The sequence below is a fragment of the Aspergillus ibericus genome (assembly GCF_003184845.1).
Source record: "Aspergillus ibericus CBS 121593 unplaced genomic scaffold BO80scaffold_7, whole genome shotgun sequence".
NCBI lineage: Eukaryota > Fungi > Ascomycota > Eurotiomycetes > Eurotiales > Aspergillaceae > Aspergillus > Aspergillus ibericus.
In genome coordinates this window covers 509,088-534,330 of record NW_020292105.1, presented here as the reverse complement: position 1 = coordinate 534,330, position 25,243 = coordinate 509,088, and the positions used below count along the sequence as shown (strand labels likewise).

At 53.0% G+C, this 25,243-nt stretch overlaps 8 protein-coding genes across 8 annotated transcripts in view; 5 read left to right on the top strand and 3 right to left on the bottom strand.

Annotated features, from left to right (window-relative positions):
- The window catches only part of BO80DRAFT_348557 (NACHT and WD40 domain protein), a gene marked incomplete at both ends in the record, with an annotated part of 4,603 nt that extends 1,674 nt beyond the window's left edge, over positions 1–2,929 (bottom strand). Inside the window, 3 exons of the mRNA XM_025715463.1 lie at positions 19–396; positions 450–2,374; positions 2,437–2,929. Coding sequence (XP_025578471.1) covers positions 19–396; positions 450–2,374; positions 2,437–2,929 — 2,796 coding nt within the window. The remainder of the gene's footprint in view (positions 1–18; positions 397–449; positions 2,375–2,436) is intronic.
- Positions 2,930–3,558: 629 nt separating this feature from the next.
- Positions 3,559–6,346, bottom strand: BO80DRAFT_400432 (Diacylglycerol acyltransferase family; the record flags this gene model as incomplete). Its single annotated transcript, XM_025717518.1, has 4 exons — positions 3,559–4,610; positions 4,664–5,056; positions 5,105–5,746; positions 5,796–6,346. 4 exons carry the CDS (start codon positions 6,344–6,346, stop codon positions 3,626–3,628), a joined length of 2,571 nt encoding a protein of 856 aa, XP_025578470.1. The 3' UTR covers positions 3,559–3,625.
- Positions 6,347–7,075: 729 nt separating this feature from the next.
- BO80DRAFT_486488 (cytochrome P450) lies at positions 7,076–8,817 on the top strand (the record flags this gene model as incomplete). The annotated part of the gene is made up of 6 exons (XM_025723525.1): positions 7,076–7,162; positions 7,204–7,299; positions 7,344–7,413; positions 7,459–8,014; positions 8,060–8,435; positions 8,488–8,817. The coding sequence occupies 6 exons, from the start codon at positions 7,076–7,078 to the stop codon at positions 8,815–8,817; spliced, it is 1,515 nt and encodes a 504-aa protein (XP_025578469.1).
- An 832-nt stretch (positions 8,818–9,649) lies between these two features.
- On the top strand, positions 9,650–13,762 carry BO80DRAFT_486485 (putative ABC multidrug transporter; the record flags this gene model as incomplete). The annotated part of the gene is made up of 4 exons (XM_025723524.1): positions 9,650–9,771; positions 9,817–10,011; positions 10,060–13,346; positions 13,414–13,762. The coding sequence occupies exons 1-4, from the start codon at positions 9,730–9,732 to the stop codon at positions 13,760–13,762; spliced, it is 3,873 nt and encodes a 1,290-aa protein (XP_025578468.1). The 5' UTR covers positions 9,650–9,729.
- Positions 13,763–14,246: 484 nt separating this feature from the next.
- On the top strand, positions 14,247–15,062 carry BO80DRAFT_432323 (orotate phosphoribosyltransferase; the record flags this gene model as incomplete). The annotated part of the gene is made up of 3 exons (XM_025720785.1): positions 14,247–14,340; positions 14,390–14,525; positions 14,576–15,062. The coding sequence occupies 3 exons, from the start codon at positions 14,247–14,249 to the stop codon at positions 15,060–15,062; spliced, it is 717 nt and encodes a 238-aa protein (XP_025578467.1).
- A 757-nt stretch (positions 15,063–15,819) lies between these two features.
- BO80DRAFT_452735 (MFS transporter) lies at positions 15,820–17,481 on the top strand (the record flags this gene model as incomplete). Its single annotated transcript, XM_025721969.1, has 1 exon — positions 15,820–17,481. One exon carries the CDS (start codon positions 15,820–15,822, stop codon positions 17,479–17,481), a length of 1,662 nt encoding a protein of 553 aa, XP_025578466.1.
- Positions 17,482–21,359: 3,878 nt separating this feature from the next.
- Positions 21,360–22,934, top strand: BO80DRAFT_432321 (MFS transporter; the record flags this gene model as incomplete). Its single annotated transcript, XM_025720784.1, has 2 exons — positions 21,360–21,689; positions 21,741–22,934. The coding sequence occupies 2 exons, from the start codon at positions 21,360–21,362 to the stop codon at positions 22,932–22,934; spliced, it is 1,524 nt and encodes a 507-aa protein (XP_025578465.1).
- A 538-nt stretch (positions 22,935–23,472) lies between these two features.
- On the bottom strand, positions 23,473–24,955 carry BO80DRAFT_486478 (bZIP transcription factor; the record flags this gene model as incomplete). Its single annotated transcript, XM_025723523.1, has 2 exons — positions 24,659–24,955; positions 23,473–24,598 (listed from the first exon to the last, which is right to left on the bottom strand). The coding sequence occupies exons 1-2, from the start codon at positions 24,811–24,813 to the stop codon at positions 23,473–23,475; spliced, it is 1,281 nt and encodes a 426-aa protein (XP_025578464.1). The 5' UTR covers positions 24,814–24,955.
- Between the last annotated feature and the right edge of the window lie 288 nt (positions 24,956–25,243).

Sequence of the window (25,243 nt, the reverse complement as noted above, 5' to 3'; positions counted from 1 at the left end):
GTCTGGTGAGAAGGCCACTGACTTGACTATGTTGGAATGGCCGGTCAGTGTGCGCTGCTCGATGCCCGTGGCCGTATCCCAGAGCTTGATGGTGTTGTCGTTCGAGGCCGATGCCAACGTGCGGCTGTCCGGTGAGTATGCCACCGACCTGACTAAGCCAGAATGGCCTTCAAATGTCTGGAGATTTGAGCTCCAGGAATCTTCCACTGCTGTTCCAACTGCCAGTTGATCTTTAACTTTGCTGATGAATATCTGCTTGATAATACTTTTGGTCGGTGCAAATACAAGACCAGCGCGGTAGATCTGTAGTGGAGCAATCGCTGCCATGTAGTTATTTTGACGTATAAACCTTTCCGCATCATATAAAAAATCAGATAATTCAGAGCCAAGTTGCGCCTAGATAACAATTAGCCAGACTTCTAAGCAGCAAACTATAAGCTTATACATACTGTTGACTTTAATACATCTATTAATCCTACCGCTTCCGAAATTCCTCCCATCAGAGCTAGTACCTCCATCCAGTGAAGAAAGTGGTCCTGGAGAAAAGAAAGAACATCACAGTTCTTGATACGACCTTCGCTCTGTTCAACATGGTGAACCCAGTAGCGACAGGCGTATTGTATATCAGCAGTAAGATATTCTTCGATGATCTCAGTTTTAATATCCTCTTGCTGTATTCCGTAACTTTGCAGCTCGCATATATTCTCTTTGAGCCGGGTTTTCATAAGCCGGAGACAATGTGAAGCGATTCTACTATGTGTATCTTGCTCAGGAACATAAAACGGGCACTTTTTGTCCAGAAGGTAGTCTCGAAATGACAAGTGTAGAATCCGGACTGGTGCTTCAAAATCCACTGGTATACTGAGAACAGAGTGGAATCCGTCCAAGCGATTATTGATATCATCAAGTGGAAACTCAATGAGCAGGGAGAGAGCATCAAGGGACAAAGGTGAAGCTAGAAGAATAATTGTCCCAATTATATGTTGGAACTCTTTCTTCAGCTGATGTGTCTCTTCCTCATTAGCTCCAGCAAGAAGCTGGCTTAGGATAGGCGTGTATGTTCGCGCCATTTCGTCTTCTGAAGATGCACTCGCACTGTCGAGAATCTTTTCAAGCCGTTGTTCTGGACGCCATTTTCTCTCTCCGATAAAGCGGCAAATCGTAGCTGCGAAGATAAATAGAGGAATAGCCATTGCCACCAGCTTTTCAATTTTCTCACTTCCGGGCCATTCGGATGATAGTGAGCGCTCTTTTTGTATGGCCAGAAGCTTACTTTCGAAGAAAAGACGAATATCATGTTCAATCACGGACTTGGGAAGCTCTTGGAGGATCAAATCGTGGTGATCCTTATTTTTGTCAAAGCCATTGCGAACAGGGAGCTCAGGTCGGCTGGTTAGGAACACTCGAAGATGCACAGACTTGATTTCTTGCATCTTAAACAAGCAGTCAAGAATAATCTGTTGGTCCTTATCTCCGTCACACTCGTCTAAAGCATCAATAACAATCACAATTGTTGTAGATTGGCTAGTAGACAGCTTTTGGAGTGGCTGATATAAGAGCTTCTCAAACTGTATGTCAAGAGATTTAAACACAACATTCGAATCATTCTCAATTGCATTGAAGATATCGAAACCTAGTTGCCGGTGCTTGATGATTAGTTGACGTGCGAGAGTCGACACAAAGCGCCTTGCGTTACCACGGTCGGCTTCGCCTCGCTTGAAAAAAAAACTGGCACCTAAAAGCCCTTGATTTTGGAAGGATTGAGCGACAGTCCGTGCAATAGTGGATTTACCAGTCCCCGCCATGCCATTTAGCCAGAAAATAAGTTGATCTTGCGACTGAGCCCACAACGAAATGCGGTTAAGAACATCTGTTCTCGTATCTGGAAGACAGTAATCCTCATGCTGATGAGTATAAGAGTCGAAAAATGCTCCTTCCGCCAATAGTAAGCTCTTAAAGCCAGAATGTTCAAGGAGTCTCTTCAAGGAATCGGCTAGTTCATCAATCTTCCGTAGGATATTCTCTGCCTCTTTTGTGCGGTTAAGATATTCGATCAATCCAATCCATTTATCTAACTTAGCCTTTTCATTCTCAACCGAAGTCTTGAGTGCGATAAGTGGTTGCTGAAGGCTATCGGTCAACGTATTGAGTACTCTTTCTCCGACACTTGCTTCCTGGAATTTGCGTATCTGGACCACGTAAGACAAGATAGCTTTATAAAGTCTGATTAATGCATCTTCTACAAGATGGTTCTCAAGATTCCTCTTTTTTTTCTCGTGGAAATTCTGCTCGATAAAGGCACTGTATGTCAGAACATCTGCCAGGTACTCCGATGATTCGAACAGGGAATCGTGGGACTGGGAGTATTTTTTCGCTAACTAGCACACCAAGTAATAAACATATCAGCAGCGACTTTGGATATGCCCGGTTGTATACATACTGTCAGACTAAGTGAGACAATATTCCACACACTAGCTGCATGCTGCGTCGGGTCGAGTGCAGCCACTGCACCTATAATATCTTTGAATGACAGTGCTGCATCGAGAATTTTCCGTGAAGTCTTCCGGAACGTTTGATCAGCTGTCTGATGATACTTTTCATATCCTTCTTTAGTTGTTGTGACGACCTGATCGATTAAATCCTTAAAATGTTTTTTTTCGTCACCCGGCGTGATTGAAATCTCCTTGATTGAGAGAATATTTTGCTGACAATTATCAAGCTGGTTATAAGCAGCTTGCCACAAGTCTCGCGGCTGCAAAGTTTGCGTTGACTGAATGGCCTGGTCCGCAGGCTTGCGAGGGACAGGGTGGGCATCATTATTGGTGGAATGTTCTTGGGTTTTGTTTTGCCTTGATTCGATGATCGGTTTCTCGCTCTCTTTCCGCCGATGGAATGGATGATGGAAACGCTTTCCGAAGGGACGTGGCATCTTGAATATTTCGAAAGATCAGCTGCTGTGTGTTGGGTGAAGGCGAAAGTCCGGGAGAAGAGCAGTTCGAGAGGGAACGCAGCCATCGTCGGCCGATACTAGCGTTAAATTCGTTGCTGAGCTGGCATAGCTGGATGGCAAGGATAATCCTTGCTTGGCTTAGCCAGTCATGGCCAGCTCTGTGGTGCACTGGAGAAGGCGGGGTTTCCTACCTCGTCTACTACCAGAGCCAGAGTCACGTGCCATGGTGTTGGCGTCGGAACACAGAAACGTACCCGGGGGTCGATCCTCTTTATTCATCATATATCGTAAGCTGAATCTTTGAGATAGTTAGGAGGCAATCCTCGGTACCTGATAGAAGCAATATCCATTATTTTGATGAAAACTTTTATGGTTAATCGATCAGAAGATGTGGGTGTCAACCATAGACAAGATCAACAAAACACAAGTCAAGATACTATGAGTGTTCGGATAATCTTCGATTTCTCGTAGTTTCGATAGTTAAATATGGTCTGGGTGATTAATTCGACATCGGATATGGTGTCGGCCCGAGCCGAGGGCCAGTCATGACTAAGGGAAACCCAAGAAACATGGCCTAGATAGCGAATACAACCAACATCTTCAACCCCCTGAGCCGTAGCTCACAACAAAAACCAAAGAAGAAGAAGAAGAAGAAAAAGAAGAAGAAGAAGAAGGCTACTCCACAATCTCAAACTTCACATCCCTCTCCACCCCAAACGTCTCCTTCCAATCATCCCACAACCCCTCCAGTTGGCGCACATACTCCCCATGCAACTGGTCAATATACTTCTCATCCGGCTCCCACCGCTGCTGCACCACCTCAATCGGCTTCCCCACAACAACATTCAACGGCCTCCGATGCGGACAAAACACCCCAAACCGACCCTTCGAAAACGCCACCCGATGACCGACCACAAACTCCCACACCCTCGCCACGACCCCCAACACCGACGACGATCTCGTATCAATCAGATCAAACAACTCGTTCTCCCCGAATGCGATCACAGGGACTAAATCCGCGCCGGTCTCGACGGCCACCCGTACGAAACCCTTGCGGATCTTGATCACCACGCCCATGGTCCCCGGCTTCGCGATGTTGTATTCCCGGCTCCCGCCGACAGTGATGGCGATGGAGCGACCCATGCCGCGCTCGTCGTGGCCACCGCGGGTGAGATGTTTGATGCACGAGGTGCGGGACACGCCGCTGGCGCCCGTGGCGAGGAGGTACTCGCGTTGGAGGGGTTGATAGAAGCAGTCGTCTTTGATGAGGAGGGTGTTAGTGATGCCCGGGAAGAGGGCGGAGAAGCCGACGGGGTCGGCGGCGAAGGCGCCCATGGCGCCGCGGAGGGCGATGCCGTGGGGGTGGTAGCCGAAGATGTATTTCTTGCGGGGGGATAAGGGGGCGGAACGGTAGAGGGTGAGGGGGAAGTAGGCGGCGAAGATCTTCCAGATGAAGGAGGTGCGGAAGGTGTCGTTGCGGTAGGGTAAGGTGCCGGATTTGTGGGCCTTGGCGAAGAATTTGATGTAGAGGATGTAGAGCAGGACGAAGAGGCGGAGACGGGGGACCAGGAGGAGGGAGTAGCCGAGTAGGGGGAGGTGGAACCAGGTCGTGCAGATGAGGGTCATGAGGATGGATTCGGCGATGTCGGTTAGGAAGGGTCTATCCATATTAGATGGGTCTTGCTTTTTGAGGGATGGAAAGAGGAGGCTTACTTGGATGCGCCTTTGCCTTCGGTCTTCGGCTCTTGGGCCGTTTGGAGGATCATGCCGGCGTGGTTCTTGATCTCGTATAGCGGCGGCTGGTCTTTAGGGTTGGCCTCGGGAATATCAATGGCGGTCGCCTTCTCCGGGTTGCGCGCCAGCTCAGCGATCTTCTCTGCTGCTGCCACGCGGCCCTCCTTCCGACACAGCTTGGCAATCTCGGTGGCTTTCTCCTTGTAGGAGCGGTTGTTCATCACCTTTAACAAAGCCTTGCTCAGCTCCTTGGAGCTGATGTTTGGGGCACGGCTCTTGTTGCCATACACGCCGATGCCGAGCCACTCCGCCCGAGCGGCGTTCTCGTAGCAGTCTTGCCAGGCGGGGAGAACCACATGGGGAACACCGTTTCTATTGGAGTTAGCAAGTTGACCTGACAGACAGGAAGAGGGGTCTTACTGAATAGCCTCGTACCACGAGTTGGCACCGCCATGGTGCACCGAGCAGACGATATTCCCCGTCTGCAACATCGCCATGGGCTCGACCTCGAACCAGGGACGAATCAACACGCTGCCCTCTTCAGTCTCCTTCTTGAGAGGCTCAATAGACCGACTGTAGATGTCATCCACATCGTGCGGGTGCTTCGGCAGCTTCCACAGAATCTGCACCTTGCCGCCCTTCCATGAGTTGAGGAACCCTTTCAACCCGGTGGCAATTTCCTCGGCCACCTTCGGATCAGGGGCATACAACGTGCCCAGATTCACCAGGATAGTAGGAGCCTGGCTGAGCCAGCGTGCCATCTCCGGATCCTGCTTCTCGACCGAAGCCGTGGGCAGCAGGATGGGACCAGCCGGGAGGATATTCTCCGGCACCTTGCTGAACGGCCAGTCCAGCTCCTTCAAACCGGGGGAGATGTGATACCGGTCGGGACGCCAAGCATCGGCGAATGGAAAGCGACCGTGAATTTTGTGCTTGATGCGCCATTCACGGATCTCCCGACGTCGGCCGCTACCATGATACATCTTGGCGGTTTTGAGGACGGCCATGATGTTGAGCGGGATGAGATGCCAGGGGATAGGATACGGGAAACCAGTTCCCGGACTTATTCCATTAGCTACGAAGACTGCGAAAGGTGGGAGGAGGGACTTACAGTGGGTATTTCCATAGGGCTGCCGAGTTGGGCTGCATGCCCAGCACAATGTGACTAAGGGAAGTGGTGTTGATGAGAATGGCCGTGTGGCCCGTGTTATAAGCAGCATCTCTGCCCTGCAAGAAGAAGAAATCAATTGCGATCGTCGACGGCTTGACCGTGTTGATGATCTCGACACAGCTCTCGTAAATGTCAACATACTCATCCTCCGTCCACCCCCAGATGTCTTCGCACAGGGATTGAAAGCCGAGCACGGCCCCATGGTATCCCGGGGGATGAAAAGCACCCCGCTTCCCCGTGCGGATAAAGACATCGGTGTTGGACGGCCCCCTTACAGGGTGGAAGTGAATACGCGACCGGAAGGAGTCGTCATAAGCATCTGCGTTGTCTGCCAGAAGTTTCTCCACGCGTTTCTCGAGGACGGGAAACGATCCAATATGGACTTCAACGTTGCCCTGGACGAGGAGCTCGTGTGTGATGGCCAGGATGATGTTCGTTTGACCATGTTCACTGTTGGCCAGGAAAAGCACACGGGTAGGTGATTCAGTCATAGTAAGGAGAGAAGTGCTCAATGCCAGCCGGCTGGTTGAGCAGGCAATTTAAAACCACCACGGTGCTCGGGCAAGGTTTGGGGCAGGGCTTGGGGTAGAAGCAAGGAAGGAATGACAAGAACCCCGAATGGAATGGGTCGAAACCAGCGTGAAACAAAGAACCCTGAGAAGGTGCCAAAGGCGTGATCAGGGTCTGCGACAGGGACCCTTTTAAACCGCCAACCAGGCAACACTTGCAGGAGCACAACGTTTCTGGTAGATGAATGGAGGCTTGGCTGGAACATGGCACAGACACTCAAAAATGAGACCACCGCGGGCTGACCTTGGCTGAACTTTCGAGTGGTTCAAGAGTTGGTCCCAAATCCGGGGGTCGCTAACCCTAAGCACGGCCCCATCCATGGTTCAGCGCCCCCATCGCGATCGGCATCCTCGACGGTTCCCTCAGATCATGGCGATCCAGCCGAGGAAGTTACCGCGAATGGACCCCCCTCCGACAAGGTTAAATGAGGTAAAGCAAAACAGTGGATAGAATGCCACCATTTATCGGCATATCCCTCTGGTCCGGGTAGCCGCCCAGTCATGGAGACGGTAGAGATGGAGTCAGGAGAAGTCAGGAGAACGTATCCAACGATGGTCCCATTCCATCCCCGACTCGCCAGATAAATAGATCCCCCCAGGCACTCCGGTTGCTCTTGACCAGATCCAACTTCCACCTTCGTTTCACTCAAAATGGTGTTTGCCATGGCCCTGCCTTCGGGCCAGATGCCCGAGATCAACCCTTCCAACCTGTCCCTGCCGGTCATGGCGGTTGTCCTTGTATGTCCCCCGCTTTCTTCTCGAATGTGGCTAATTGTCAGGTTCCTTGGATTCTCATTCTGTTGATCAAATTTTCCCCCAAGGGGCCGGCCATCAAGGGGGTTCCAGGGTCGTTCCTTGACCTGTATTGCTGTGGTGTAAGTGACCATGTCTGTTGTATGCACTCATCTAACCATCACAGATTGGTACCAAGATCAATTTTGTCTCCGGACGGAGTGCCCATTACTTCAATTCCCTGCACGTCGCATACGGTATGACACCCGTGCCTCATGGAAAGCGATAGCTAACCCGCACAGGCAATGTCGTCCGGTTCGCCCCCGGGCAAGCCACCACCAACACCATCAAGGGCCTGCGTAATATCTATGGTGCTGGATCCGGCAAAGGCAGTGCCTTTCTCAAGACCGGCTTCTACAAAGGCATCTCGCGTCGCAACATCTTCACCGCCAGCGACCCCAGCTACCATGCTTCGGTCCGCAAGTTGTTCAGCCCATCTCTCAGTCCGGGAAGCATGCAGGCTCATGCGAACGTGATTCGGGAGTGTATCTCGCGGCTGCACGATGTCATCAATGGCAAACTGGAAAACACCGACACTCTCAGTCTGAACCAGATGCTCTACTGCCACTCGGTGGACACGGTGTCCGAGGTGCTTCTGGGCAAGTCGCTCGGTTGTCTGAAGCGAGGCAAGCCCTACTTCTGGACGGAGCAGCTTAGTCGCATCTTCTTCTGGGCCACCATCCGTGATCAATTCGCTGGGTCAGGTGTACCCACGATGATCAAGCTGATGCTGCGCTACTTGATCCGCAAGGGCGTTCGGTCTCGTGCGGAACAGGCTAGAATGAGACTCATCAACGAGTAAGTTGTGCGACCGCATTTCCTAACGTTCGCTAACCACCACAGACAACTGACTGCCTCGCACAATCGCCGTGACATCATGGTCGAAGTCATGGAGAGGGCCGCCAACAGTGACCTCCCCGTGGACGAGATCGCCGAGAACTTCTCGGCCATCATGTTGGCGGGCTTCCACACCACTCAGAACGCCCTCTGTGCCACCATCTACTTTGTCTTGACACACCCGGAGGCCCACGCCAAGCTGACCGCCGAATTGCAGTCGGCCTTCGCCTCGCCAGATGATGTGTCGGGTGACATTGCGCAGAACCTGCCCTACCTGAACGCCGTCATCACCGAGGCCCTCCGTCTGTACCCACCGGTGCCACTGGGAGGCCCGCGTGTTTCACCCGGAGCCTATGTCGACGGGACGTACATTCCAGCCGGGGTAAGTGGGCCTGACAGACCGTCTGAAACATTCGCTAACAGACCTGTCACAGACGGAGATCTGTACTTCCCTGTTTGCGCTGCATCACAATCCCGAGTACTTCAACGAACCGTACGAGTTCATTCCGGAGCGGTGGACCGAGCCCGAGTCGACGGACAAGAAGGAGGCGGTCCAGCCCTTCCTGGTGGGCAGCCGGTCCTGCATCGCCAAGTACTTTGCGAAACAGATGATGCAACTCACCCTGGCGTCGTTCTTCATGGAATACGAGGCCGAGTATGTGGGTCCGGTCAAGGACTGGCAGCGCGAGAGTCGTTGTTATGCTTTTTGGGAGGTGCCCGATTTGAAGCTGAAGCTGAAGCTCCGGAAGCGACAGGCTGTGTGATTCATTCCTTATGATGACCTTTCATTCTATCCTCCCATTTTACCCTTTCTCTTTCCCTTTCCTTTTACTCGTTCACTTCATCACTTTTCACTTCTTCGGATTTCACTTCTACACTCTTGATGCTATACCCAGATAAAGTTTTGGTGCAACACCACGAGTTTCCAATATACCATCTATACCAGAAAATGATTAAACCAGAAAAAATTAACTTTTCTGTAATCTGATCCCTCACACGGAGCATCACTAGTTAATTTAACATCTGCTTGGCTCATCTGCAGGGTCCAATGGCATCTGCCAGGGAAATCTCAAACAACGGCGTGGACCCAAAAATGAGGCAACTCACAACCCTCGAAACCAGCACGCACCATAGCTAAGCGTCGCCAAGCCGGCCCAAATGACGGACAGGGTGTGAAATCCGACCGACAGGATCGACAGCTGAAAACGTTGAGGTTTCAGCTAAACGCACATGGTTCTCTCCATCCAGCCCTAATATTGGGTTCTCGCCGGTTCCTGACGATCGGGCGGGCGTGAAACACCGGTTCACCCCCCCGGGCCCCGTCCCTGGTTTACCCATCTTTGGTCTTTGCGATTAGAGTTGCTGCACGGATGTGCGAACGGCTGCGGGCGGAAAAAAGAATAAGGATGGTCGCGATCGCCCAGGGTTCCTTGGGACGGGGGTCGGTCGCAGGAGGCTTCATTTCGGGCGTGTTTGCCATTTCTGAGGTTTCAGGTATAGGGGTTGGAGGTAGCTGCTACGTGGTCCGCGTGACAGGTCGATTCAGGTGTTGCAGTTTTCACCGATTGACTTTGGCGGTCTTTTGATTTGTCTGGTCGTTCGATCGTTTAACCCGATCATTGTCTGTCACGTCCTGCCATGTGCTTGATGGCGGATAGAGAATACTGGTCGCCATCATGAAGTGGAAGGAGGACATTTGTCTGGAAGAACTGCCCAAGGTTGGTGTCTCTTCTGAAACCTGCACAGTAAACTGACAGGAACAGTCCCCTGGCTCTGAGAGCACTGCCATCTCGCTGTCGGATATCGAGAAAGACATCCTTGACAAGCAGGTTACGGCGCCGCCCTCACAGCCCGGGTTCTTTGGCATCTACCGATATGCCAGTCGCTGGGACATTTTCCTCATCATTCTGAGTTCGATCGCATCCATCGCCGGAGGGGCTGCGCTGCCTTTATTCACTGTAAGTACACCCTCTCTGCATTGCTGTCGTCCTACCTAACCTGTGTAGGTCCTCTTTGGCAACCTCACCTCCACCTTTCAAGACATCGCCGTCGGCACCATCACCTACGAGCACTTTCACAACGAACTCAACAAATACGTCGTCTACTTCATCTACCTCGCCGTCGCCGAGTTCCTCACCATCTACATTGCGACCGCAGGATTCATCTACACCGGCGACCATGTGGTCCAGCGGATCCGCGTGGAATACCTGCGCGCGATTCTGCGCCAGAACATTGCCTTCTTCGATAACCTGGGTGCGGGTGAAATCACCACCAGAATCACCGCAGACACCAACCTGATTCAGGATGGAATCTCTGAGAAAGTCGGCCTGGCGCTGACCGGATTGTCCACCTTTGCTACGGCATTCATCATCGCCTACATCAAGTACTGGAAGCTGGCCTTGATCTGTAGCGCGACCCTCATTGCTCTGCTCGTGATTATGGGCGGAGGCTCCATGTTCTCCCTGGTGTATAGCAAGAAATCACTGGAATGCCAGGGTCGCTGCGGTAGCTTTGCCGAGGATATTCTGGATTCCGTCCGGACGGTCGTGGCGTTTGATGCCCAGAATGTCCTCGCTACCAAGTACGATGCTCACCTTCAGGAATCGGAAGGGCCGGCCCGGAAATCACAAATCATCTTTGCTGTCATGGTGGGCGCATTGCTGTCCTGCATCCATCTGAACTATGCCCTGGGGTTCTGGCGCGGGAGCATCTTCCTCGTGCATGGCGATAGCGGCGTCCAGGCGGGTGATATCCTGACCATTCTCATGTCCATCATGCTGGGATCGTACCACCTGGGGAACGTGGCTCCGAATACTCAGGCCATCTCTAATGCCGTAGCGGCAGCCTCCAAGCTGTACAGCACCATTGATCGTCCGTCTCCGTTGGATGCCAGCTCCGAGCAGGGCCTCAAGCTGGGCCACATCAAGGGCAACATTGTGCTACAGAATATCCGTCATGTCTACCCTTCTCGCCCCGAGGTCATTGTTGCCAACGATCTGAGCGTGTACATCCCGGCTGGCAAGACCACGGCCTTTGTAGGACCCTCGGGATCGGGCAAAAGTACCATCATCGGCCTGATCGAGCGGTTCTACAATCCCGTAGCTGGCCGCATCACGCTGGATGGACACGACCTGCAAACCCTGAATCTGCGCTGGCTGCGACAGCAGGTGTCGTTGGTGTCGCAGGAGCCCCGACTCTTCTCGGCCAGCATTTACCAGAACATCAAGTTCGGGCTGATCGGATCAGAGTATGAGAATGAAACCGAGGCGCAAATCACCAAGCGGATTCATGATGCTGCCCGCATGGCGAATGCACACGACTTCATCATGGCCCTGCCCAACCGGTACGACACCAACATCGGGTCGTTCTCGCTGTCTGGTGGCCAGAAGCAACGCATTGCCATTGCTCGCGCCATCGTCAAAGACCCCCAGCTACTTCTACTCGATGAAGCGACTTCGGCGCTGGACGCCAAGTCGGAAGAAATCGTGCAGTCGGCGCTGGATAAAGCCTCCAAGGGTCGCACGACCATTGTCATCGCCCATCGTCTCTCCACCATCAAGGAGGCCCACAACATTGTCGTCCTCGTCAATGGCCACATCGTTGAGCAAGGGCCACACGGCCAGCTCATGGACCGCGGCGGAGTCTACCGCGACATGGTCGAAGCCCAGCAAATCAAGCAAAAAGAGGAACGGAAACGACACGAGTCGATGACCTTTTTCTTCGACGACGACTACGAGACCTTCCGCATGCAAGAAGAGGACGTCCTCAGCGACGACGCCTCCGACATTGGCCTGCGATCCGGCAGCAAGCACAAGCGCCGGATGACTCGCATGTCCATGTTCATCGCCCCCCTCCCCTCCAAGCTCAAACAAACCTTTTCCCTCTGGACCCTCTTCAAATTCCTCGCCTCCTTCAACCGTCCCGAATGGCCCATCATGTTCCTCGGCCTCGCGGCCTCCATCATCGCGGGGGGCATCCAACCCTCGCAAGCCGTCCTCTTTGCCAAAGCCGTCAGCACCCTCAGTCTGCCCCCCTTCGAATACGACAAACTCCGCCACGACGCCAACTTCTGGTCCCTGATGTTCCTCATGATGGGCATGGTCACCCTCTGCATCTACAGTCTCCAGGGGACCCTCTTCGCCTACAGCTCCGAACGCATGATCTACCGCGCCCGCAGCCAGGCCTTCCGGGTGATGCTCAACCAAGAAATCTCCTTTTTCGACCGCGACGAGAACACCACCGGTGCCCTCACCTCCACGCTCTCCGCCGAAACCAAACAACTCGCCGGCATCAGCGGCGTGACCCTAGGCACCATCCTCATCGTCACCGTCAACCTCGGCGCCTCCCTCGTCGTCGCGCTCGTCATGGGCTGGAAACTCGCCCTCGTGTGCATCTCCGCCGTCCCGGTCCTCTTGGCCTGCGGCTTCATCCGCGTCTGGATGCTGGATAAAATCCAACGGCGGGCTAAATCCGCGTACCAGAAATCCGCCAGTTCAGCCTGCGAAGCCGCCTCCGCCATTCGCACCGTGGCCTCTCTCACCATGGAACCGGAAGTCCTCACCTCCTACGAATCCCAACTCCACAACCAACTCCAACGCGACATCTTCCCCATCCTCAAATCCTCCGCCCTGTACGCCAGCTCCCAAGCCCTCCCCTTCCTCTGCATGGCCCTCGGCTTCTGGTACGGCGGTTCCCTCCTCGGCAAGGGCCAATACACCGTCTTCCAATTCTACGTCTGCTTCAGCGAAGTCATCTTCGGTGCCCAAGCCGCGGGGACCATCTTCTCCCACGCGCCAGACATGGGCAAGGCGAAGAACGCGGCCGTGGAATTCAAAAAGCTGTTCCGGAACCAATCCATCAACGCGTACAAAAGCACCGGCGTGCATGTCTCCTCCATGCAAGGTGAGGTCGAGTTCCGAGACATCTCCTTCCGATATCCGACTCGTCTGGAGCAGCCGATTCTCCGACACTTGAACCTCAAAGTGAAACCGGGGCAATATGTCGCGTTGGTGGGATCGAGCGGGAGCGGGAAAAGTACCATCATCGCCCTGTTGGAACGATTCTATGAAGCCCAGGTGGGGGAGATCTACATCGACGGACGGAATATCAACGCGTTAGATCGACGGTCGTATCGCAGCCATCTCGCGCTGGTGAGTCAAGAACCGTCGTTGTTTCACGGCACCATTAAGGAGAATATTCTCCTGGGGGTGACGGATCGTGAATCCGTCTCGGATGAGATGTTGGTTAAGGCGTGCAAGGATGCGAATATTTATGATTTTATCATGTCGTTGCCGTATGTCCATTCCTTTCCCCATCCCATCCGCTTCTAGCCATGGCAGTTACTAATAGATGGTATCCAGACAAGGCTTTCAGACGCTGGTCGGCAACAAAGGCGGGATGCTCTCGGGCGGCCAAAAACAACGCATCGCGATCGCGCGCGCGCTGATTCGAAACCCGCGCATCTTGCTGCTCGATGAAGCCACCTCGGCGTTGGATTCCGAGTCCGAGAAAGTCGTGCAGGCGGCGTTGGATGCGGCCGCGAAGGGCAGGACGACGATCGCGGTGGCGCATCGGTTGAGTACGATTCAGCGGGCAGATGTGATTTATTTTCTGGAGGGGGGGGAGGTGGTGGAGTCGGGGACGCATAAGGAGTTGGTGAGGAGGAGGGGGCGGTATTTTGAGATGGTGAATTTGCAGAGTTTGAGGTGATGCTGCTGCTGTAGCATTTGTGGGTATTAGGGGGGTATGGGGAGGGGGTGTATGATATGGCGTTGGGGTAATGTATATTAATGATTAATTTGGGTGGAGTATAATGGTTAGGAATGAGAATTATTCTAATGGATTGATGATGTTGTGTGAGTTTGGGTTCATAGGGTCATACTCTAGATTATGTTTACATATATCGTTGTTTGAGCATTTCGTCCCACTGATTATTGGTTGTTCTACAATTTCTGAGATTCCATGTCGATAAGAACACGACATAATTCAGTATAGTAGACTGTCTTGTGACTACGGTATTCATAGTACCTGCCTCAGGCATCACAGATAAGAACTTATCTTATCTCAGTACATCTGCATCCGGCTAGTGCGGGGGCTGACTCAGCCTCCGGAGCCCAACTTTTTTGTCTCAATTTGATTCCTCTTCCCCGCAACCTCGTCTATCAGCATAGCACATCACAGCACACCACCCATCATGGCTCTCCCCGCTCACAAGACCTCCTTCCTGGAGTCGTGCCTCTCCGCCAATGTCCTAAGATTCGGCACCTTCACCCTCAAATCCGGTCGCCGTAGGTGCCCCATCCACCCACCAGCATACCCCACTAACACTGACTCTAGAATCCCCCTATTTCTTCAACGCCGGCATCTTCAACACGGCCTCCCTCCTCTCCGCGCTCTCCACCGCCTACGCTCACACCATCATTGCCTTCCTCGCCGAGAACCCCTCCATCCCCAAGCCCGACATCATCTTCGGGTACCCCCTCCCCTCCCTCCCCCAATCATCCCCCCAACTAACCGCTCTAGACCCGCCTACAAAGGCATCCCCCTCGCTTGCGCCACCCTCCTCGAACTCAACCGCATTGACCCCGCCACCTGGGGCAGCGTCTGCTACAGCTACAACCGCAAGGAAGCAAAGGACCACGGCGAGGGCGGGAACATCGTGGGCGCGGCGCTCAAGGACAAGACCGTGCTGGTGATCGACGACGTGATCACCGCCGGCACGGCCATGCGCGAGACCCTCAACCTCGTGGCCCAGCAAGGCGGCAAGGTGGTCGGGTTCGCGGTGGCTCTGGACCGCTTGGAGAAGATGCCCGGACCCAAGGACGCCAATGGTGTCGAGGACGACGCACCCCGGATGAGCGCCATGGGCCAGATTCGCAAGGAATACGGTGTCCCCACCACCAGCATTGTCACGCTGGATGATTTGATCAAGTTGATGCAGGCCAAGGGTAATCAGGAGGATATGAAGCGGTTGGAGGCGTACCGGGCCAAGTACCAGGCTAGTGATTAGATAGATCCGGTCCGATGCCACGTGAATGAATAAAAGCTTTGTATAGATGGTTCTGGCTGGTGGGAACCGGTTTCGGGCAGTGTCCACTTGGTGATTGGCAGTTAATGATGGGTACTTCGGTGTTTTCTCGAAGATCTGTTCGGCATGTTTCGGGATTCGCTCGGTGCCGAGATATTGCCGATGTTGACGCATTCGATATCAGCCACATTCTTTCCCGTCTTGTGGGCGCAGGATTCTCCCGTTACGCGATTTTATCTCTCTTGCCTGGATCGGAATGCACTTGTTGCAGGGTTTTCAGCTGTGATGAGTTGGGCACAATACTGCATCCTGCTGAGGGATCTGACAGCATGAGTGATGACTGCAATGAGCGAGAGTCATCAACCTGCCAGCGACATCAACGGATACAGCGCAGATGGTATCCCAGTCGGCAGCTTCGTGATCCAGTCGACAGTGGCATCAGTGCCTGCAAGCGTTGAGCCTCAGCTGTGCCAGTTGTGATTCAGCTGGTCTGCAGCCGTGACATGCTTGGCCATATCAGTGACAAACTAATCTTGAAAGTTAACGCGTCACGCTAACTTGGCAGTCAAGGTTCATTGACATCAGGATTTTGCAGCGGCGATAGCTCGGCTCGGCGATGGATCGGCTGCCGCAGTATACCTCACATCACTCAGGATATAAAGGGCTACCCAGTCATCCATGGAATCCAGCATTTCATTCCAGGATCATAGACAGATCTAGATTAATTGCTATATTCAACATGTCAATACCACAATCGTTGGACCAACGGCCTGGTCTACCCAGGACCGAAACCCGCGAATCCTTGGAAAACCAGGGCATTTCAGAAAAGGCACCCCCGATGGACTACAATTATCCCGATGTCGGTCGTCAGGAAGACCCCGTGTTCCCGGAGGAGTATACGGTCGAGACTAGCACCGGACTGGTTCCTGAGCGAACGATCGAACGGATGCGCTCTCGCACGCCGTCGCGACGTACCTCCAGCCCAGACAGTTCAGAAGAGGATGTCGAAAAAGCTACCGAGCCTGCTGACTTTGTCACTTTTACTATTAACGACCCTGAAAACCCCTTCAACTGGTCCCGTGGATACCGCTGGTACGTCACGCTCGTCGCCGCCCTGCTGGTCGTCAACATTGCCTACGGCTCGTCCATCGTCACCGGCGGTCTCGGCTTGATTGAAGAGAAATACCACGTCTCCCTTGAGGTTGCAACGCTTACCTGCTCCATCATGGTCTGTGGCTTCGCCGTTGGCCCGCTTCTCTGGTCGCCCCTGTCCGAAATCATCGGCCGTCGTCCCGTCTACATCATCTCCCTCGCTCTGTATACCATCTTCAACATCCCTTGCGCCCTATCCCCCAACATTGGCGGTCTCCTCGTCTGCCGCTTCCTCTGCGGCGTCTTCTCCAGCTCCGGACTCTCCCTCGCGGGCGGCACTATCGCCGACATCTGGAACATCGAGGAGCGCGGTATGGCCATCGCCTTCTTCGCCGCCGCGCCCTACTGCGGGCCCGTCCTTGGGCCCATCGTCTGCGGCTGGATCAACGTGGGCTCCCATCGACTGGACCTGTTCTTCTGGACCAACATGGCTTTTGCCGGCGTTGTCTGCATCATTGTCGGACTCGTCCCTGAAACCTACGCCCCAGTCATCCTCAAACGTCGCGCCGCCAAACTCCGCAAAGAAACGGGCAACCCCAACATTATCACCGAGCAGGAGAAACACAAACTGACCCTCCGCGACATCATCCGCACCTGCCTCATCCGGCCCATCATCATGATCGCCACCGAGCCCGTCCTCGACCTCATGTGCATGTACGTCGTGCTCATCTACGCCATGCTGTATGCCTTTTTCTTCGCCTACCCGGTGATCTTCGGCAAACTCTACAACTACAACGACGGCCAAATCGGCCTCATGTTCATCCCCATTCTCATCGGCGCCGGCTTCTCCCTCCTCCTCACCCCCGTCATCGAAAAACACTTCCATCGCATCTGTCTCTCCCGCCCTCCGACCCCCGAAGACCGTCTGATCGGCGCCCTCATCGGCGCGCCCTTCATCCCCATCTCCCTCTTCATCCTCGGCGCCACCTCCTTCAAACACATCATCTGGGTGGGCCCTGCTTCATCCGGCATCGCCTTCGGCTTCGGGATGGTACTCTGCTACTACGCCGTGAATAACTACATCATCGACAGTTATCAGAAGTATGCTGCGTCCGCGCTGGCCGCGAAGGTGTTTCTCCGGTCTGGAGGTGGCGCTGCGTTCCCGTTGTTTATTACGCAGATGTATGATCGGTTGGGGTTGCAGTGGGCGTCGTGGTTGTTGGCCTTCTTGGGGGTTGGGATGGTGTTTATCCCATATACGTTTTATGTTTTTGGGGGGAGATTGAGGGCGAGGTTGAGTAGGGATTAGAGGGGTTTATAGGGGGGTTTTATAGAGGGGTCTATAGTGGGGGTAGACCTACTGTAATGGTAATGATATAGTTAGGTAGATAGATCGATCAATAATGCTTTCTCTTCTCTGTTTCGGGGTAAGGTATAGAATTTCTTTTTCCAATCTGATATCGGAATGAAATTGTAGCATATTCTAGAGATAAGTCACCGATATAGGCATACACCCAGTGAACCACCAGGCCCTCATATCTCCCCTGAAACATAATCCACGATCGTCCATCAACCATCCACAGCGAGCACAAGACCTCGTTCGTAACTCAAATCCACCCCTGGGCCACAAGATCTGCTTTGGCAAGAACCCCACCCCCATAATATGCCGCAGAACAGTCGTAAGACTCGACTTTTTCAACAAAGCAAAAGAAGTTGTCTCCGAGCTATCCTCTTCCCTCCTTCTATTCAATGCAAATACCGCACGAGCACCCACTGCCTCATCAGAATTGTTATAATCGGCAGTACTGTGATTCAGAGAGGGGATCCTCGTCCAGAGGTATTTGTCGCATCATTTCGAACTCGTGATGCTTCCGATAGCCATAATCGGGTTATGTGACATTCCATTAGACTGTTCTGAGTGGTTTATTCGTGGAATGAATTCAACGGATCGCTCCAATTTGTTTTTTAACATGATTGCTGAAGTATTGGTCGTAATGCCATTTCTAATCAGTGTGGTCTCTCGAGGTCTCGATAATAGACGGCCATAGTGGTCATGGTTGGAGTACTTGTCATGGAGGGGAAATATAACTCTCGGTATCCCTAGTAACAGCCACCTTAACCTGTACTAAGCGAAGGTAGAGATATTCGATGAATTATGCTCTGACTGCATCAGCATCGGCATCAGCAACGGACAAATCTAAGTGCAGTTTATTAATCCCACCAAAGATACAGAACCCCAACCATGCTCCACAGAGCCACCATCACGTCCTGGGGAGTAGGAACATATTCGCACCATTCGCGCTCCCTATTCTTCTGTGATTCCACGACAAAGCAATACACTTCGCTGTATAATCTTTAGCGATATAGCCAGGGTGATAGTAGGTGAGATGTCTTGATGAACCGATTGAATACCATATGTATTGTAGACGATGTTTGTAGGTAATGTCGGGATTGTGTGACAGGATATAATTAAAATGACTGAGATGGGTATGGAGAATATATGCAGATGATTTCACATTGGATTGTGTGTATATACGATAGCAGTGCATGTGTATGAAGGGTGGATGTAGTCATTTGTTGTGTTGAAATATCTCTTGTTGGATATTGTTGGTTTTCAGGGCAGATTAGGGAGTGGTATGGTTGGTGCAGTCTGCAAGGCAGCTTCTCGTAGGAGTTGATGGTAGCAAGATCGGGATCAATCGTGAACAAGGTTGTGAATGATGTTCCTTGTTTTAACGAGGCTGATAAGTTTTGATATCTCAGAAGATTCAGGCAGCCTTTTTTTTCGGATACTTGTAATCCCCCCAGTGTTGGACATTTCCTCTGTGATTCAGATATTTCGAATAGAGTTCGTTTTCTGCGTTGCCAGACCAGCTTGATCCCGTCCTATAAATGCACGGAGAGATGAGTTTCACAGTGTGAAGGTATCTCTAGAGAATTGGAATCTGGAGAAATACCGCGGTGTAGATGGTCAACAGATGTCACTTCATTTAGAGATGGCAGCCAGACTGGAGTATGTGATATCAACCAGGTTATTTGTATTTCCGCAGGTTCAACTGTGGTTTATACCGGAAACTCTGCTTAGCTGTTGTACTTGTGTTCTGAATTGATCTGCAGACCAATTGAAATCAGGCCACTCATGTCCTCTTCAACTGTAGGATATGCTTTTCTAAGAGCATTACAGATATGGATTGTCAACAAGATTCTTCCATCTTGAAAAAGGCTATATTTGCTTGGAAGGATAGGTATATCTGCTTGATCTGATATCCATGCACGCATCTGTATCAACGTTCGGTTCCTTTATCTTCTCTCCGGTGTGAAATGTATCTTGTTTATTCTTAACCACTTCTCGATCGATGTTTTGGATCAGGATATGGTCCTCATTATAGCACTTGAATGATCGAATTGCTCTTTGCCATCGCTGGTATGTCTCCATACTAGTTGGAGAGATTACAAGTACAGGTCTTGATCAGAGCGGTGTCAAAACCCGGTGAAGTGCGTCAGTGACTTCCTGCCCTCTAGCATCCCAGTGAAGAATATGTGCCTGGTGCAGTGAATTCTCTCGGCAATTTCCCTTTCTTCACTATGTCTCTAGTCATACATAGACAAGGTTCGGTGTTGTCGGCACGCTTTGAAGAAGTACATAAACTCAATATGAGAATGTATAGTGCAGGGTAGCAAACACGGGCGCGACTTTTCTTCAACCAGGGACAGCAGGGCCTCTTACCCCCTTCTCGCTTCTCTCCCCTGGTAGCTAGCATAAATATGGCTTCGTTTGGACGCATTACGCGAGTAGTCTCCTAGTAACTTAGATCCCTATCAGGATCACGGCAAATGCTACGGTCGAGATCTATCGAAAGACTTAAAAACATATGCAAGGTGAGTAACGAGACAGGGTCAAGCTCATGTCATTGATTGGTTAAGACGATGAGCAGTGATCACAAATGCCGCAGTTTGTCCAGCCAGTTTAGAAGAATCCATCAAGGTAGTATGTTGCCAAGGAATTAGAATAGGGAACAGTTGGGATGTATGTGCATCTCCGCCGGTCCCGAGCGATCCGCTCATTGAATACTGCATGAATCAAGCTATTGAATGGAACAGGATGCATCTGGTTCTCCGATCTGGTCAAGCTGAGTGAGCATCCTGCATAGGCAGACAGTAAATCAGCCCTTCCTATCCAGCCTAATGGGGCCACCGATCGATAGCAGATGGCCCAACGGTTAGATCCGGATCTTTCCGGCGTATCAGCCCTATGACCACTGCATCCTCGCACACGCACTCCACAGCATCAAGGCAGGCCCACTCGACCAGAAAAGTTCCTCATAATGAGAGCATGGCCAACCGGTGATGCAGAAACGTGTCGAGGAATCGGTGTCACCATTCACCTAGACGACAGTAGTGGGTAGGGCTATCATGTCCGACTAGTGGCTGGGCAGCCATCCACCACGCATCCCCGACTATAATAAAGCATGTGAAATCCCACCAGCCCAATAACCTCATCATCCACGTGGGTATTTCAGCAGCAGTATCCGGCGGATTGCATGTGATTCTCGGTCCCTTCCGATCGGAATCGGCTCACGACCAGCCCGGCTGAACAGCTGACTCGGCAGCCCGGAGATTAGGGAGGGACTTGGCTGGTATGTGAGTATCCCACGCAGCATGTGGACTCCATCAGGAGACCGTCTGCTGTGGGAGCACCAATCAGCCTGATGGACAGACTAATTGGGCCAGGCTGAGTGCCAGCTGGCACCTTGGCAGCAATTGGTAAGCGACAGGTCAACATCGATTATCATAAGCAATCAATGTCATTCTTATCCAGGGAATGCATAAGTTGTGCACGGCACCATATCCAGGCACGTTTCAAATTTTCACCCCGGGGGGTGGCGGGTCTTGACTGCATGGCAACCCGATGGCTCCACCACTGATTCAGCGGATCCAGCCGGCTGCAACGATCCCGCTGCCATTGGCTCCCCCCGGCGGATGCCACCAGCGCTGACTCGCGCTCTCGCGATGCCCTAAACACAATTCACCATCCCCGAGCGGCTCTGCTTATGGCTACGGATGCCCCTGCCCGTCGCCATCCTGCACGATTTATGCATCTCGCTTATGCTGGCGGATTTTAAATATCTACCATGCGCCATCCTTTCCACGATCCGCATCGTCCCCTCATCATCCTCATCATCCATCATGCCCGACCTTGAGGAACAAGCCGAAAAGACCTCCGACCCCGTGGTCAGCGCCGGGTCCAGCACCACCACCGTGGCCCAGCTCTATCCCGAGACGGACCTCGATAAAGGCATCGTCGGCTGGGATGGTCAACTGGACCCGGCCAATCCGCAAAACTTTACCCAGAACAAGAAATGGATCCTCCTCGCGCTGATCAGCTCCTTCACCTTCATCTCGCCCCTGGCATCCAGCATGTTCTCCCCGGCCATCGGCTACATGGCCGCCGACTTTCACGTCACCAATGAGTCGCTCCTGTCCTTCAGCGTGACCATCTTCCTGCTCGGATACACCGTATGTCTATCCTCCCCCCTCCCCCTCTACATTCCCCACTAATCTTCCCAGTTCGGTCCCCTCGTCCTCGCCCCGCTCAGCGAAATCTACGGCCGTCGCATCATCTTCAGCTTCGCCAACTGGTTCTTCGTGGTCTGGCAACTTGGCTGCGCCCTGGCCCCCAACCTCACCAGTCTGATCATCTTCCGCCTCTTGGCCGGCGTCGGCGGCGTCGGCTGCGTAACCCTCGGCGCGGGCGTCATCGCCGACCTCTTCCCCATCCAACAACGCGGCATGGCCACCTCCATCTGGGCCCTGGGCCCCCTCATCGGCCCCGTCATCGGTCCCATCTGCGGCGGGTTCATCGGCGAAGAAATCGGCTGGCGCTGGGTCTTCTGGATCCTGCTGATCGCCAGCGGCGCCATCGCAGCCATGATCGAAGTGTTCAACCGGGAAACCTACGCCCCGGTCCTCATCCGATGGAAAACGCACCAACTGGCCAAAGACCTCCAGCGCGATGACCTCCGCAGCGCCTACGATCTCGCCCGCGGCACCACCACCACCGTCCCCACGGCCTCCCACGTCCTCCGCCAGGGTCTCCGGCGCCCGCTCATCCTCCTCGTCAAATCCCCCATCGTCCTCCTCCTCTCCGTCTACATGGCCGTCGTCTACGGCCTCCTCTACCTCTTCTTCACCACCATCACCTCCGTCTTCGAAGAAACCTACGGCTTCTCCACCGGTCTCTCCGGCCTCGCCTACCTCGGCATCGGCATCGGCTTCCTCGTCGGTCTCCTCCTCATCGCCCTCTCCAGCGATCGCATCGTCAAGAAACTCACCGCCCGCAACCACGGCACCTTCCTCCCGGAGATGCGTCTCCCCACCATGATCGTCTTCAGCTGTCTCCTCCCCATCAGCTTCTTCTGGTACGGCTGGTCCGCCAAATACCACGTCCACTGGATCGTCCCCATCCTCGGCATGATGCCCTTCGGCATCGGCATGATGGGCCTGTACATGCCCATCCAGACCTACGTGATTGACTGTTATCCGGCGTATGCGGCCAGTGCCAATGCCGCGTTGACGGCGTTGCGGAGTCTGGTCGGCGCGTTGTTGCCCTTGGCGGGTCCGAAGCTGTTTAGTAGTTTGGGGCTGGGGTGGGGGAATTCTTTGCTGGGGTTTCTGGCGTTGGCGTTTGTGCCGGTGCCGATCTTCTTTAATCGGTATGGACAGCGCATTCGGGAGAAGTATCCGGTGAATTTGGAGGGGTAGGATGGATGATGGTGACTGGAAAAAAAGTCGATTAGATGTATATATTGCGAGGGAGGGGTTATTTCTTTATACGATGGATTAATACTGTTGCTTTATGGTACTATACGGTCTCGTGTACAGCTCAGGCAAGTGTTCAATGTATACTTAATTCAAACAGCCTACATCTGTAAATTCTAGGTCACCTATCATCTAGATATATTAGAATCTAGATAATCTCTTTCCAGACCTCTTCCCTCAACGACTGAAGTAATGAGAAAGACACTATTCAGTTATGTTATAGGTAATAGAGAGATAATAAGAAAGCTGGGTTAGTGTTCTGATAGACGAATAGAAGTCTCAATGTGTGAACTTTCCTTCTCCCGGCTGACCAGTGTTTCAGTACTAGCACGCTTCGAAAGAGTATACTAGTTTTATATATCTAGTTGATGTAGTTGTGGTATAACCTCCATCCATCATCATCCATCCATCTACAGTACACACCCCATAAGCAATAATACACCAATCCAACACCCAACCCCCTCCCCAAACGAGCGAGGTATCACCCAACCTCAACCACCACCTCCCCCAACTCGACCCCCTTCACCACCCCCGGAAACCAGCGCACAAACTCCCTCGTAATCCCCCACCCCTCCCGGACCATAAACCTCTCCCGAAACTCCCCCCTCATCACCAACTCATTCCCCTCATCCCGCTCCAACACCGCCTCCCCCCACGGCCAACGGACCTTCAAACAACACGCCAGAAACCCAAACAAATCCTCCTTCGCCCCCGCATACGTCCCCCACTCCCGGATGAGCGTCACCCGGACCTCCGGCCAAACAATCAGATCGAGACAGGCCGGGTGCGGGATGGAGTGTTGTTCCGGGACCGGGTGCAGGAAGGTCGGGAGGAGAGCGAAGGTGGTGGGGGACGGGGCGAAGAGCCATTTCACGTAGTGGTAGCTGAGCCAGCCGAAGGCGAGACGTTCGGGGTCGCGGAGGGGGCGACGGAGGGAGGTCGTGTGGATGGCATGGGCGAGGGGGTTGGTGTGTGTGCCGTAGAGGAGGTCGAGGGGGTGCGGGGAGGGGGGGGAGGTGGTGATTAGGTGCGGGGGGAGGGTGAGCCAGGTGAGGGAGGGGGCGGAGGGGAGGTCGGAGTGCAGGGGGGGGAGAGACCAGAGGGATTCTGTGGGGGATGGGCTGGGGGTGATGTTCGGTTTTGATATGCTGGTTGTGGTGATGGTGGCGAGTTGTATCGGTGGTGGTGGTGGTGGTGGTGGTGATTCCCACGACTCGACAATCGCTTTCAACCCCTCTTGTCGCTTGCGAAGGATCTCATTCTGTCGCTGCAGTCCCTCAATCACCTGCAGTAGATGCTGCGTGCTGCTGTCGTCGTGGTAGCGTTCGCAATGCGCCACTTGCTCTTCTAGCTGCGTGATGTATTGCTGCTTCTTGTTGCGCAGGGTTTGTTGGGCGCGACGGTCGCGTAGACGTTTTTTCTCTGCTGAGGAGAGGCTGGAGTTGGACATGGTGTTGCTGGGTGGAATAGGGATGGATTGAGGTTGTCGATGGGATGCGATGGACCGTGGTGAGGTTATGCAGCGGAGATTGGCATAAGTTGTGCACGGCCGTGCGTGCGTGGTGGATGGATGGGCGTGGCAGTAGGATGCCTGTCGAGGACGGATGCTGTTCCACGTGGTGATCAGCACTGTGTCAGTATCGATGAGGGTTTCAATTGGAGAGAACATTGTGATAGAGTGTGGATGGTAATCAGTACACTTCGTTCTGGTCATCCTTGCAGTGCAATGGGGATGTACCATGCTGAGGCGGTCTGCAGCTGTGTCGATAGTATGATGCATATGGCTTGGTCTAGACGGTATACAGGTAGATGATGTTATCATTTGGAGTCTGTGAGATAACGAGAAATAATAGCAATCAAGTTGTAGATGTCAGATCAATAGCTAACGTAGTATGAGGGTCTGAGCCTGATCATGTCAGAATGTCTGCCAGGTCAGCAGTCTCAATTCCCTGCTCGGGTAAATGCATGGTTATTCAACATTACATCTGACTTTAGGGTCTGGATTAGATCGGTTACATGACAGCACACGTCTACACCAACACAACTACCAGCAGTTGCATGATCAATGGCATGATCGAAACTGTATCTCTTTATTCTTCAGTCTAGCCCTCGACCAGATCCACGGAACCTATTTCCACCGTGCCACCATGCCACATGCCCATGCCACCCTCGTAATCGTGACGGACGGATCCGAGCTACCCCCTCATACTCCGCCCTATCTATATCTTGCTACATCTAATCAATACCCCAAC